This window comes from Eptatretus burgeri, chromosome 8, assembly GCF_056783735.1.
Source record: "Eptatretus burgeri isolate ZD-2024b chromosome 8, Ebu_testis_v1, whole genome shotgun sequence".
Taxonomy (NCBI): Eukaryota; Metazoa; Chordata; class Myxini; order Myxiniformes; family Myxinidae; genus Eptatretus; species Eptatretus burgeri.
The window spans coordinates 86678160-86693159 of record NC_140968.1 but is presented as its reverse complement, the minus strand read 5'-3'; the positions used below and the strand labels follow the sequence as shown (position 1 = coordinate 86693159).

Genomic DNA, 15000 nt, shown 5'->3' with positions numbered 1-15000 from the left:
CTTTTACCGAAACTAACAACCAAGCAGCTTGGTGAATGCTCACCAAGAGGCATAAGCACTCAAGCAAGCACTCAAACGAAACGGTTGATAAGAAACGGCTCGTTTGGCATGCGATTAGCACCACATTAAACATACACCTCCGGGAGATGCCCGAAATGTGGTGATCGCATGTGCGGAACTTAAATAAAGCAATGAACGCTGCCGTCTCCGGGTGTTTATAAGCATTGCAATGTGTACAGCGATTTGTAGCTATGATGAACAGGCATTCGATAATATGAGTGAGGAAAGTGAAAAAGAACATAATCTTTCAGAAATCTTTGCGGCCTGTTCCAAGTCTAGGCATTGTTAGGGAGGCCAAAAAACATGGCGGCTTCAGACCCCCCCCCCCCCAGCGAGGTTAACCAAGAAACGCCTTAAGACCCAGACATTGAGGTGGCCGAGGATCGCCTGATGAAGAATATAATTAAATAAGGCCGATAAATTATCTTCAAAAGGGGTGTTTTAATTAACCCAAGCACCCAATTTTCACTCTTGCACTTCCTTGGACTTTTCCTAGTATGCCTGCAAAGTTTCAGGCTGCGAGGTTTTTCAGTTCTGGAGGACACACACACACACACACACACACACACACACACACACACACACACACACACACACACACACACACACACACACACACACACACACACACACACACACACACACACACACACACACACACACACACACGCACACACACTAAACATTTATTCGTCTCGATTTACCTCAATACGTATCACTTCAAATTATTCTCACAGTTCCTACGCGTATGGAGGAAAACACTGAGTTAAACACACAGTCTCACTCTCCTCCCTCTCTCAACTTTCATTTTGATTTCCATTGCCCCTATGGTGTTTGCACTCACATCAACACAATTCTCAACCAGAGAAGTAAGATAAAGAGCTTCTGAGCAGAATGAAGAAAGCAAAGACAATTTGGATATGCACCTGCATATCCAGGGAAAAGCAAGGCTACGCAAACGAGAGGTGCATAAATCTGGTGTGGAATATAACTTTTTGGAAGTGTAAGATCAGTACAAGGGCAGTGAAAAATTGAGTTATTGATGTGAGGTTTAACTCCGCAGCTGGGGCGTGGTTCAGGCGATTAGATCAGAGAACAAATAACCACAGAGAGACACTAAGGAGTCGGGAAGTCCCATGGGAGGAAGGATTCTGTTAAACAGATGATATCTAGTTTATCGGCAGTGGCTTGGATTGAGAGATCTGTCAGTTTAAAGGAGAGTTTTAAACTCTCTGGTTATCATGCTCATTTACAATGAGTGAAAGTAGGTGAGAAAGGGGAATAGAAGAGGTTAATAAAATATTGGGAGCAAGAGGAGGGGAGGAGAATGTGAGAGGTTGCTTAAATTGAAGAAATATATAATTGAATTATTTGGTGGACTGTAAAAGACACATAAAGAGACATTTGAAGGATATTTCCATGAAACTGAATTAAAAAGAACCACAAAGCTTTTTGTTGTGCACTCTTCAGGTGAAACTCTCACAAACTGAATGAGACGATGAAGAACAACCGATATACTACGACGAGGCCATCTATCAACAAGACCAATTCCGATTTGATCAGTGCAGATCAACAAGACCAATCCCAACAAGACCCAACAAGACCAAGACCAATCTCTGGTGACTTCATCGCCTCCCAATGCGCTAGGTTGGAGGAACCTGTTTAGTATTCAATGCTCCAATTGGAGGTTGCAGAATCTGGGGCAGAGCCATGCAGAATCCTCTTCATCAACATTTGTGACTGAAGGCCCTGTCACACCTTGACGATTTAGCCAGCGTATGCCGACGTATGAAAAATTTGTCTAAAACGTTGGCACACGTCAAATACGTATGGGTAAGTTTTGTATATGTTAAGAGCATGCTGGCATACGTCGTAGTATGCTGGCATATGTCATACGCTGGCATACGTCGTACGTCAACCGCACTATAAATCGAAGTGTCAACATCACCGTCATACCGAAGAAAAAAAATAAAATACAATAAAAAAAAACAGGGAGTCTGGAACACCGACACTAAACTTTACCTCGATGTGTTTCGACTTATGAGTAACTTACAAGTAACGTGTGTCGACGTGTGTCAACGATCGCGTAATGTGCCTACAACTTATGGCCAGCGTATGCGGAACGTGTGCGTCATACGCTGGCATACATCGAAAAATTTTCAACATGCTGAAAATTTGTCGATGTACTCGGCGTACTACGACGTATGCCAGTGTGCTTCAGCGTGCTCTTCACATATACAAAACTTACCCATAACGTATTCGACGTGTGCCAGTGTATTCAGCAAATTTTTCATACGGCGGCATACACTGGCTAAAACGTCAAGGTGTGATAGCGGCTTGACACTTCGATGTCTAGTGCGGTTATGATTTGAATCGTCGAGCCGCAGCCTTTTAATAGGCTACACCACATGATCGTCGGCGATATGCTGCCGTGCGCTATGCATAAGTTAGACTATCGTTGGGCATAGGTTGTGAACGCCGACAACACGCGCAGAATTCGTTGATATAAATTATCTACACTGTATGTTATCGAAACGTTCTGTGTACGTTACGAATACGTTATGAATACGTCCAATTCGTTACGAATAAGTCCAAAACTGGAAAAAAAAACATCAATAGTTCAGTGTACGCCAGCATTTTACATACATTTTGATACCTTGCCATACGCTGGCTAAAACGTCAAGGTGTGACAGGGCCTTGAGGGAGAGTTTGTGTTACTCTTCTTATTTGCGCATATAGGCAAAGTGAATTGACAAACTCTTTTTGCTGACATAACAGAATTCATGGAATAGATAAATGCCATTTCTAGTATTTGGAGATGTGTTATACTTCGTCCTCTACTCAATATCTGGAACGTATCCACACCATATTGTTCGGCAAAGTTTTTATTCTCACTAATGTGTATCCTAATCTATATAATAATAGGAAAAAAATCTATAATATGCAAAATGTGCGCAGTTGACCAAAATAAACACGAGCCCCACTGCCTTTCACCGTCCTGATGGACCTGGGGCCCCGGTCACTACGGAGAGAGATATTTCGATTTTCGTTTCGTGGTCGTCATAGTCGGTGATCGACTGAAATTTTCTGCAGTGAACTACTACAATCCACATCAATAGAAATCTGCTGTGGTGCAGATCTACTCCAATTTACGAGAAACACCCGCTGCTTCAGCTATCGGCAAGGGAGTCTTTTTTTTCCTCCCAGACAAGTTTTACATCTTCCAGGAAATTAATTTATTATTTGCCTCCGTTGGACTTCATCCGAAACAGGGGCTTATGGATTTGGTCTCGACTTTCGTGTCCGTGTGTGCGTCCGCAACCATATCACGGACATGTAATGACCAATTTTATTCGTAATTGACACAAAGACAACACATGATGATATACATACAGTATGTACATCATTTTGTTTTGTGATGCGATCAGACGGCTGAATGGCAACCATTTTACTTGGATAAGAAATCCCAGTGTTGAACATGTCCTCAACGATTTCTCGGATGTGCATTTACTGATGTTGTTCAAACTTGGCACACAGATAATGAATGAGGGCTTACATATGCATATCATTTTTTTCGGGATCATATCCAACATGGCTGACTGGCAGCCATTAGTTATAAAACGCCTCCCTTACCATTTCTCAGGTGTGCATGGTCTGATTTTATTCAAACTTGGCACAAGCACAGTACATGATTACATAAACGTGCACCTCACTTTATTTTGCGATCTGATCAGATGGCTCACTGGCAGACTGGTGGCCATTTAAGTTGTAAAAACAAAACCAAAAAAAAAAAACAACCGTGTTGAACACGTCCTCAAACATTTCTCAGGCATGCATTTTCTGATCTTGTTCAAACTTGGCACACAGATATAATGAATGATGGCTTATATATGCACGTCATTGTTCTGAGATAAGATCCAAGATGGCTGACCAGCAGGCTATTTTGTACTTAAACGTGTCCCCAACCATTTTTTGGACATGCACGGTCCCATTTCATTCAAACTTGGAAAATGGCACAGGTAACAAATGTCACAAATGTTCTTGTATGTCAAATGACCACTCAAGTCAGTTGCACGTCCACATAAATCTTGTAAATATGGGCAAGTCTTTTAACTCCATTCAGCAAAATTACTAAAAGCACGGGGGCTATGACATTTCATGTCTTTTTCTCCTTGCTTGACAATAACATCCAGTTTTCATGCTATTCTGTCCAAGGTTTTCGCGGCCACGGACAACGTTTGCGAGGTCATGGACGTAGTGCGGGCAACTGCGGACATTTGCCTGGCTGCGGGCAAGGTAAGCGAGGCCATGGACAAGGTGTGGACAGCTCCAGACAAGGAGTGGATGGCTATGGACAAGGTTTTATCAGCTGCGGAAAACGTTTGTGAGCCCGTGGAGAAGGGGTGGGTAGCCACGGATGTTTGTGAGACTGCGGAGAAGGTGTGGGTGATGCGGATCAGGAGAGTCAATATAGGCAGCACTTCTTGTTGCAAATGCAATACATTTCATCACCACTATTCCTGTTCATCCAGTGCCAATAGAAAGTCTACACACCCTTTCAAAAATTTCACCTTTTGTTCCCTTATAGCCTGGAAATAAATTACATTAAATCAGACTTTTTCCACTTTTATTTACACATTGTAACCGCCAACTTCCAAGTGAAAAACAAATTCTACAAATTTCAGGAAATTAATTAAAAATACAAAACTAGAATATGGAGGTTGGATAAGTGCCCACTCCCCTTATAATAGCAACTGTAAATTCGCTCAGGTGTAACCAATCACCTTCAAAATCACACCAAGTTAATTGGCCTTCACCTATATTAAATTGCAGGGATTCTGATTATTTCAGAATAAAATCAGCTGTTCCTGTAGGTTTCCTCTGCTGGGTAGTGCATTTCACAGCAAAGACTGAACCATGAGAACCAAAGAGCTTTCAAAAGACCGCTGGGATAGAGTTGTGGAAAGGCACACATCAGAGAATAGGCATAAAAATATTTCAAAGGCTTTGAACATCCCTTGGAATACAGTCAAGACAATCATTAAGAAGTGGAAGACGTATGGTACTGCCAAGACCCTGCCGAGATCAGGCCGTCCCTCCAAGCTGGATGACCAAGCAAGGAGGAGACTGATCAGAGAGGCCACCAAAAGGCCAATGGCAACTTTGAAAAAGCTACAGGCCTTTATGGCAAAGACTGGTCACTGTGTGCATGTGATAATATCCCAAGCACTCCACAAGTTTGGCCTTTACGGTGAGGTGGCAAGAAGGACGCCATTGCTCAAAAAATCCCACCTTGAGTCCCATTTGAGGTATCCAAAAAAAACACTCCAGAGATTCTTAAGCCATGTGGCAAAAAGTTTTGTGATCTGACGAAACCAAGATGGAACTTTTTGGCCTAAAGACAAAACATTACATTTGATGCAAACCCAACACAGCACATCACCAAAAGAACACCATCCCTACTGTGAAGCATGATGGTGGCAGCGTCATGGTACGGGGATGTTTTTCATTAGCAAGGACTGGGGTACTTGTCGGGTAGAAGGGAAAATAGATGGAGCAACATACAGAAAAATTCTGGAGGAAAACCTGCTGCTCTCTGCAAGAAAGCTGAAATTGGGACAGAAGTTCACCTTTCAGCATGACAACGACCCGAAGGACACAGCTAAAGCTACACTGGAGTGGCTAAGGAACAAAAAGATAAAAGTCCTTGAGTGGCCCAGTCAGATCCCCGACTTAAATCCAATGGAAATTCTGTGGCATGACTTGAAGATTGCTGTCCATCAACACTCCTCATGTAAATTCACTGAGCTTGAACAGTTTTGCACAGAAGAATGGGAAAATGTTGCCCCATCAAGGTGTGCAAAGTTGGTAGAGACCTATCTCAACAGACTCACACATGTAATTGCTGTCAAACATGCTTCTACCAAAAATAAACTCAGGGGGTGGACACATATCCAACCAAGATATTTGAGTTTTGTATTTTTTACTAATTTTCTGAAATGTGTCGAAATGTTTTTCACTTGGAAGTTGTGGGTTACGATGTGTAAATCAAGGTGGAACAAGTCTGATTTAATGCAATTTAATTCCAGGCTATAAGGCAACAGAAGCTGAAAATTTTTAAAGGGTGTGTAGACTTTCTATAGGCACTGCATATCATAAACCAAAAATCATGCACATATGCATCTTGTATGGTTTTAATTTTAAAAAGAACATCTCAATTTAATGAGTATTCTTTGTACCATAGCTCTCAAATTTCCTTGTTCAACGCATCTACCACCATTGATTTTTCAATGGGTGACTGCTAGTCCATATGACATAATAATACGCAAAAAGTGTGCGGTTCGCCAAAATAAACTCCCTCCCCATTGCCTTTCGCCTGCCGCAACCCATCACGATGAAACAGGGGCCCCGCTCGTGACGGAGTGCGATATTTCAAGTTTCGTGTCGTCCTTGGTGATTGACTGATATCTGCTGTGGTGAACTACTACGACCTTCCAGAAACACCCACCCCTGAAGGGAATGGCAAGGGAGCGTTAGTTTTCTCCCAGACAAGTTGTATAACTTCCGGAAGTTTGATTTATTATTGAGTGATAACATACAGTATTAAAGTTATTCTGTCCAGCTGGTTTAACCTATTAAGGTGTACTTTCCACAAACAGTTTTCACCCGTGACCAGCTAGCTCTGTGTTGCTTTGTCAAGCGCACACTCTCTACAGTCCATCACAATCGAAATCGACAAGTCTCCACAACAAGGCACAACAAAGACAGGAACATTCACCAAAAACATCGTCTTCAAGGCTGTTCTAAACAATACCCCATAAGGCAAGTCAATCTAGGAGATGCATATAGCACTTCTCATTACAAATGCTTTTTTCATGCCACTATTCCTGTTCATATATCATAAACTAAAAATCATGCATGTATGATATTATATGGTTTTATTTTTTAAAAAAATAATGTCTCAGTTTAATGAGTTATATTCTCTATCATAATTTCACAATTAAATTTCTTTCAATTGTTTTATCGTGGATAAATTTCAAATTTCAAATTACCTTATTCAAAGCATCTAGGACCATTGATTTTTGAAACAGGTGACTGCTAGTATGCTATATAATCATGAAATGCAGTCATACTTGTTCATGGTATTCAATTCCCATGCTGATGCTGTTGAACAGGATGGCAACCATGATGCCCCGGTTGAAGTATTTGCTCTCAACAATCCAGCGAAAGTGATCACTCAGAGTCGTCCAACAGTGGAAGCAGGGCTGGAGCCTCTTGTGATGGCCTTTTGCATCTTCCATTTCACCGTTTTCTGAACCATCATCCTCCTCCTCCTCATCCTCTGACCAATACTCATCATCTTGTTCGTCATCCTCATGGTCTTGTCCCATTTCTTCAGCACCATATACCGCAGCATCTAGAACCTCATCATCAGCAGAAGATGTAAGGGATTGTCGTGACTTTTTTCTCAATTGGAGGTGAGAAGGTCCTGGGTCCTGACTACAACGACCTGGGCTTCCAGAAGAATCAGAACCACTGGCTGAAGGAACTCGAGAGGAGTGCCGATGGCAGTGAGATAGAGAGTCAGGTTCAGTTGGAAGCAGGTCAGGTTGCGTGGAGAGACAACCAGAGAATGTGATATGGGGAACAGCACTTGAGTTGAATTGTATAGGAAGCGAGGAAGGCCGATTAGAAGCTGGGGAGGAAAAAGAAGAATAAAAAAGGAAAGAAGGTTCAAAGTAAGTTTGCAAAATCCTTTTGCATATATCTTGTTGGCAAAAAAAGGAAATACTAGAACAGCACTTGATAGATTGCATACCTCCACCAAGCTGAGCAATTTACGTTTTGTAGCCCACTGATAGACCGGATCTGCATCCGTAACTTAACCAAAATCTAATCAGCTTGTTCTTGTTACCGACCCAACTCATCCACCAAGTTTCGTCCAAATCCGTCCAGAATGTTTTTTAGATATCCTGCTATATGTTGTTTTTGGCACATCACTCAATAGTGAGGAATCACTTAGTTAAAAAATAAAAAATATCTCGCATCCGAATCCGGATCTTCACCAAGATCGAAACAATTGGTCCTGATTACACACCCAACCTGTCCTCCAGGTTTCGTCCGAATCCTTCCATAACTTTTTTAAGATATCGTGCTGACAGACTGACAGACAAACAGGTGAAAACATGACCTCGGTCCTCCTTTGGTGGCGGAGGTTAAAATTACTGTTAAGTTCCAAAAACTTTACCTGATTACTCATAGCAATACAAAGTCAAAGCAATAATTGCAAACACAGTGACTCAAAATATTGGCATCAATCTTCGGCCGCAACAGCCCACAAAAGCACTTTGGCCTCAATGGCCCACAAAAATGCTTTGGCCCATATGGCCTACTCACAAGCAGCAGCAGGCAACAAGCCCTGCGTTGGACAGCAGCTGGCACAGCAATGGTGGCACGGTGATATCGATGGTAAACAAATGCAGTTTGGAGGTGTTCTTGAGGATCCAAGTGGGTATGATGATCTCAGACCAGGTGAGAGAGTGTACCCTTAACCTTCCTTGCCTGTCTTGTTTTGGTCAAGTTCTTTTTTTTTTCTTCCTTCCTCTTTTTTTTTTTTTTACAGACGGGATGGTGTGTTCATTACTCAAACATTATCTTCGTGGGTGTGTGCTCACGACATACTGGTGGCCTCTCTGGCACTTGGAGAGGGTGACCGAGCCTGGCCCTTGTTAACAAATTTTCCCATCAACATTACTCGTACCAGGTGTCACGCATGAATGGTGCGGAGGAGAGTTCATCGAACCTAATCATTTACTTTTAGCTCTAAACAATGCAACAAACCCTGCTATGGCAAGAATGATCCTAATGACCCTTTTTTCCGACCTGGCACACTGTTCCATTCTTTTAAACCTGGGCAAGGCCCTTATTTGTCTTTTTTCATGTGGTGGTGCCAGGCACAACTCGCTGGCTGGGGAGTGTGACTACTACTAGGCCTCTTTACCTGCTTCCAATTGGGGGGTGGAGGACAGCCAGCGACCTCGGGGTTCACCTGAGCGTGCTTCTGGCGCTCCTAACTAAGGGGTGGCTCTCTAGCCCCCATACTGTGCTCTCCTAGCACCTATACTGTGGGTGGAGTGGCTCCACTCCACTTCCGGCAAAATGGTTCAAAGCGGTGGAATAGTCTCGCTCCAAACCCCATGATATGAATCGCCTTGCACCGAACTCCGTGATATGAATCGCCTTGCAAAGAACCACGTGCTGTGCCTCGGCGACCTGCGGTTGGTGCTGGTCAATTTGCCTGCTCCGTGGTGTGCCACACCTCACGAGCAATCCGGTCTCACAGCATGCCTCTGCCTGGTCGCAGCTGCATCGAGGCAGAGGTGCGGGAGGATGTCTCCCATCCGCGGGAGACATTTGTGGCCATCATTGTGAGCAAAGACCAACGGTAAGACATTATTGTAACCCCATGTGCAGACCCGACAAAAAGATGTGTTATTCGTGCTCCGTTCTGTACGAAGATAAAGTAACACGGGCTGTGCACGAGTCCGCCATTGTACACGTAGTCAGCGTGTGGGTGCGCTCATCACCGAGCATCGTGTTCACGGTTATCAGAGGCGGTGGGGTGCACGTTGCCAGCCCTTATCTGTGTCAGGGAATTGAGGGAAAGGATTGGATATAATTATTAGATGGAGATTCGGTTTGAAAAGGGCACAGATACACTGCAGTCATGCGCCGCTTAACGACGTTCCGGGCAACGACGGATCGCATATACGACGGATCGCATATACGACGGATCGCATATACGACGGATCTGCCAGCTCTGAAAAAAAAAAAATGTAGCTGAAAAATTCCCATCGCCGAGTGATGCAGCCGACGTAGTGCTGCCAGTGGTATAGAAATAGCACATACAATTACGTACGCTGTACAGTACATAATACCTCATAATGATAATAAACGACAGTGTGGCCCTGTTATAATGCGATCGTTGAGGTCCATAAAATGTCATCGCGAAAAAAGCAGGGTCGTGCTAAATCGGGATTCAAGGAAATCGGCTTTCAAACTGAACCAATGTTTGCACGTTTACCTTCCAGCGAGTAAATTACCTTTGAATTGAAGAATTCCGCGAATAAATCGTTGTTACAGTCGAAATTAAAACACAAATTTGTTTTGAGTGAAGCTTTTCATGTTATTAAAACAATCGCACTGTTCCGAAAAATATATATCACAATTGACAGGAGCTCGTTTATTCATTTATAAATTATAACATCGATGCAACGATTACGTCTTTATAAAATCCAAACGCCAATTATTCACCTTTCTATAATCGATGTGAGAGGAGATTGTAAGCTGCTGCGAACAACACCGATGGCCGTCATGAACAGCACAAAGGTAAAACTAACGCGTCTTCAATCTTTGGATGCGTGTTACAATTGCCGACAGTATTCAGTGCAGTAACATGCTGCACAGGTTTGTATCCGAGGAGCAATAGGCTACACCATATAGCCGAGGTGAAATGAGAGCGAGAGATGAACCTTCAGAGTTTAGGCTTTATTCCATTTGATTGGAGCCGCTTCTGTGGGCACACCGGGGAATACAGGTTCAGCTAGGAGTACATAAGCAGTAACGTATACATGTGCAGTTAATCATTGCAGACAATCCGCGTAAGCACGGAGTTCGATATAATCTCCATTCTCACCAGTCAATGAGCACCTTCAGTTAACGAGCATCAAGTGAACAGCCGATGTCAATAGCAATGCCCCGGGGACAATCACTCGTGCCGCAGAGACCTCCCCTTATACGCGAGACGCACAACATGTGATCCCGCGTCATGTCCCTCAATTCACGACAATTCACCACACGAGGTGTGTAGTTTTGTGTAAGTACGATGTTCGAAAACGAAAACGAAAAAAAAAAAAAGATGTTCGTACAACGACGACGTCGCTTAACGACGCGTTTCTCAGAACGTAACCCCGTCGTTAAGTGGCGCATGACTGTATATTTATGAATGGAGATTTGGATTGAAGAAGAGTGTGCCACATGCATACTGTATGTTGTTAGCATTTGGTATGTTGGTTATGCCTCTGATCGCCTGAACAGTGGGTGGGGGGTCGTCGCTGTGGGGCACTCCCTCCGTGCAGCGCTGGCGTTTATTGGTGGCTTCCACTGCTGCCCTTGGTCCTCTGTGAGGACACATTCTGACGTGAAGGGCATGGCTGTGGTTTTTACCGATGGGTGTCCGAGCGTAGTGCCTGCTGGCTCACGCGAGGACCCCTTGCTTGGATTTACCTCAGTAATAGAGAAAAAAAGAATAGGAATGAGGTTCAGAGACGTAATCAGACTTAGCTATGAGATTTACACAACGCACTGTCCCGTTCGACCCACGAGACAAGAAGGAAGGGACTATCTGAACGTACATTAATGAAATAACTGACTGGGGACCACTTTATGTTGGCTGCTTTCGGTGTTGGAGGGATGCGGTTTCCAGAACCGCAACAATATATTCTCATTACAATAAATCATAATTCTCCTCCTTGTGTGTTTTTCGTAACTTTTTTGATGTAAAAACACTTTTGTGTTTCGATATTTCCTCCTGGGTCTCTCTCATTACCCCCCCCCCCCCGCCTCTAATGCCAAATGCACCATGTACACCATCCTGCAAGTTTGGCTCCTTATTACCATTCCAATCAAATCTTTCCATTTGTTTTGAAATTCCATCAGACGAAACGCAATTAAAACCAAAGTGATGGTTACAGAAAGGGACACAATTTGTTCATGACATTGTTGATCGATTTACCTCTTCAAAGGTAGTGTCAACATTCAATGGTATGTGTGTGTGTGTGTGTGTGTGTGTGTGTGTGTGTGTGTGTGTGTGTGTGTGTGTGTGTGTGTGTGTGTGTGTGTGTGTGTGTGTGTGTGTATATATGTATGTGTATGTATATATATGTATGTGTATATATATATATATGTATGTGTATGTATATATATATATATATATATATATATATGTATATATATATATATATATATATATATATGTATATATATATATGTATATATATATATATATATATATATATATATATATATATATATATATATATATATATATATATATATATATATATATATATATATATATATATATATATATATATATATATATATATATATATATATATATATATATATATATATATATATATATATATATATATATATATATATATATATATATATATATATGTATATATATGTATATATATATATATATATATATATGTATATATATATATATATATATATATATATATATATATATATATATATATATATATATATATATATATATATATATATATATATATATATATATATATATATATATATATATATATGTAACAGGAGAGAGTTATTTCATTTAATGCAAGATATCTGGGCAGCACATATACTCAGAGTCGGCCAATATTAACAAATATATCAAAAGAGAAAACACCACCTTCCTGCATAAGACACAACATAAATGGAATGGGTACAGCTACCATTTACCACTCAAGCAAACTGAAAATGAGGTCACTCAATCAATTCATGACTTCCTGAATCTGTTCAATCACACTCTTCCTTCCAGTTTCAAGCGAGCAGTACACTTGACCCATCTCATATCATCTTCCATCCCAAACGATGATCTTTCCGACCCACCTGCCTAACCTTATCCGACTGCACCCAACATTTTAGTTGTGGGTTACTGTGTGTCTCTGTCTGTCTGTCTGTCTGTCTGTCTCTCTCTCTGTTCATTCCCTTGCTTGTTTTGTCCAACTGTGCCCCACTGCTGCATTGTCAGTAAGTTCCCTTTGTACTCTGCCACCTCACTTTTCCACAAGCTCTTGTTGTTCTTGAAATGTGTCCTGAGAGGACAAAATCAAACCCATAATTGAGGAAAGCCAAGAAAGTGGCTCATAAGAGTTTGTCACACATCTTATCTGCAATCTGTGTGAGAAACTTCATTAACCAGACTTGGTGGCTTAAGGGTTGGTGTCAACTCTGTTTCTGGGAGGTTGGCGGTTCAAACTCTGGCCAAGTCAGACCAAAGACTTGAAAAATGGCATGTGTTGTGTTGTGCTTCCTTGCCTGATTTTCAGCATTTAAAAAGCCAGATTAATTGGCAACCATAGCAAGGCTTTGAAGGGGCTGATGACCTCCTCTTGCATTGAAGTTCTTTGCAGGGAAACTCATAATTACATTACCAGCAAATATAACCTGTTGCTTCGCTGATGGGAATATTAAAATAAGAGGGTGTGTGTGTGTGTGTGAGTGTGTGAGTGTGTGAGTGTGTGAGTGTGTGAGTGTGTGAGTGTGTGAGTGTGTGTGTGTGTGTGTGTGTGTGTGTGTGTGTGTGTGTGAGAGAGAGAGAGAGAGAGAGAGAGAGAGAGAGAGAGAGAGAGAGAGAGAGAGAGAGAGAGAGAGAGAGAGAGAGAGAGAGAGAGAGAGAGAGAGAGAGAGAGAGAGAGAGAGAGAAAAGTTGGAGGGGTAGAGAGGGAGGAGAGAGAAGAGAGAGAAGGAGAGCAAAGAGGGGTGGATGAGCGAGGAAGGGGGGAAAGCGAGGACAGGGGGAGAGCGAGGAAGGGGGAGAGTGAAGAAGAGGGGAAAGCAAGGAAGGGTGGGGGGAGGAGAGAGAGGGGTGGGAAGGGGGAGAGAGAGGTGGGAGGTTAGGGAGAGAAGTGGGAAGTTAGGGAGAGAAGAGGGAAGTTAGGGAGAGAAGAGGGAGGGGAGGGAGAGAAGAGAGATCAGGGAGGGAGAGAAGAGGAAGGGTAGGGAGAGAAGGGGAAGGTTAGGGAGGGAGAGAAGAGGGAGGGTAGGGAGAGAAGAGGGAGGGGAGGGAGAGAAGAGGGAGGGAGGGGAGAGAAGAGGGAGGGAGGGGAGAGAAGAGGGAGGGAGGGGAGATAAGAGGGAGGGAGGGAGATAAGAGGGAGGGGAGAGAGAAGAGGGAGGGAGGGGAGAGAAGAGGGAGGGGGAGATAAGAGGGAGGGGAGGGAGAGAAGAGGGAGGGAGGGAGAGAAGAGGGAGGGAGGGGAGAGAAGAGGGAGGGGGAGATAAGAGGGAGGGGAGGAAGAGAGGAGAGAGTTGAGCAAGAGAGAGACGAGGGGGCGAAGGAGGGAAAAGTGGGGAAGAGGGGGAGAGTGATGAAGGGGAGAGGGAGAATCGGTTTAATCCATCCATCCATCCCTTCATCCATCCCTATAACCATCCATCCCTCCCCCGTCTCTTCAACTATCCCTCCCCTATCCCATCCATCGATTCATCCCTTCCCTCCATCATTTCCATCCATCCCTTCATTGCATCCATCCATCGCTCCCCTCCATCCCATCCATCCCTTTGCTCCATCTATCCATCCTTTCCATCCATTCCTTCTCTCCATTCCATCCCTTCCTTCCCTCCAACTGTAAATAAGGAACGACACTGCAGGACACAACCCAGGCAGGTGGTCGTGAAGATTGACAGTGCAGCCTTGTGGCTGAAGCACCCAAGCAAGTACTTCAACAAAACAGTTGATGATGAATGGCAGGCTTGGCAAGCAATTAGCAATCACTGATCAATCATATAAAATACCTCCCAAGAACGCCCGAAATGTCAAACTGTCTGAGTTGGACAAACGAACACAATTTTTTTTAGCAGTCAGAATTGCTACAAAGTTCAATTCTAAAGCTTATATTTTGTAATTTGGCTTAATTTAAGAGTTTATCGAGGTTATGGCATGTGCGGAAATGAAATAAAGCCATGAATGCTGCCATATCCAGGCGTTTATAAGTATTGTGATGTATCCAGCGATTCGTCAGTACGATTATGAGGCATTCGATGATACGAGTGAGCAAACTGAAAGAAAAAAAACTTCATCATTAAGAAACCATTGTGGCCTGTTCCAAGTCTAGGTATTGTTGGGCAGGC

At 42.9% G+C, this 15000-nt stretch overlaps 1 protein-coding gene across 1 annotated transcript in view; it reads right to left on the bottom strand.

Annotated features, from left to right (window-relative positions):
* Positions 1 to 15000, bottom strand: part of LOC147022212 (voltage-dependent T-type calcium channel subunit alpha-1H-like) — a 481200-nt gene that overhangs the window by 145850 nt on the left and 320350 nt on the right. Inside the window, exon 9 of the mRNA XM_085890488.1 lies at positions 7194 to 7756. Within this exon, the coding sequence (XP_085746614.1) occupies positions 7194 to 7756 (563 nt within the window). The remainder of the gene's footprint in view (positions 1 to 7193; positions 7757 to 15000) is intronic.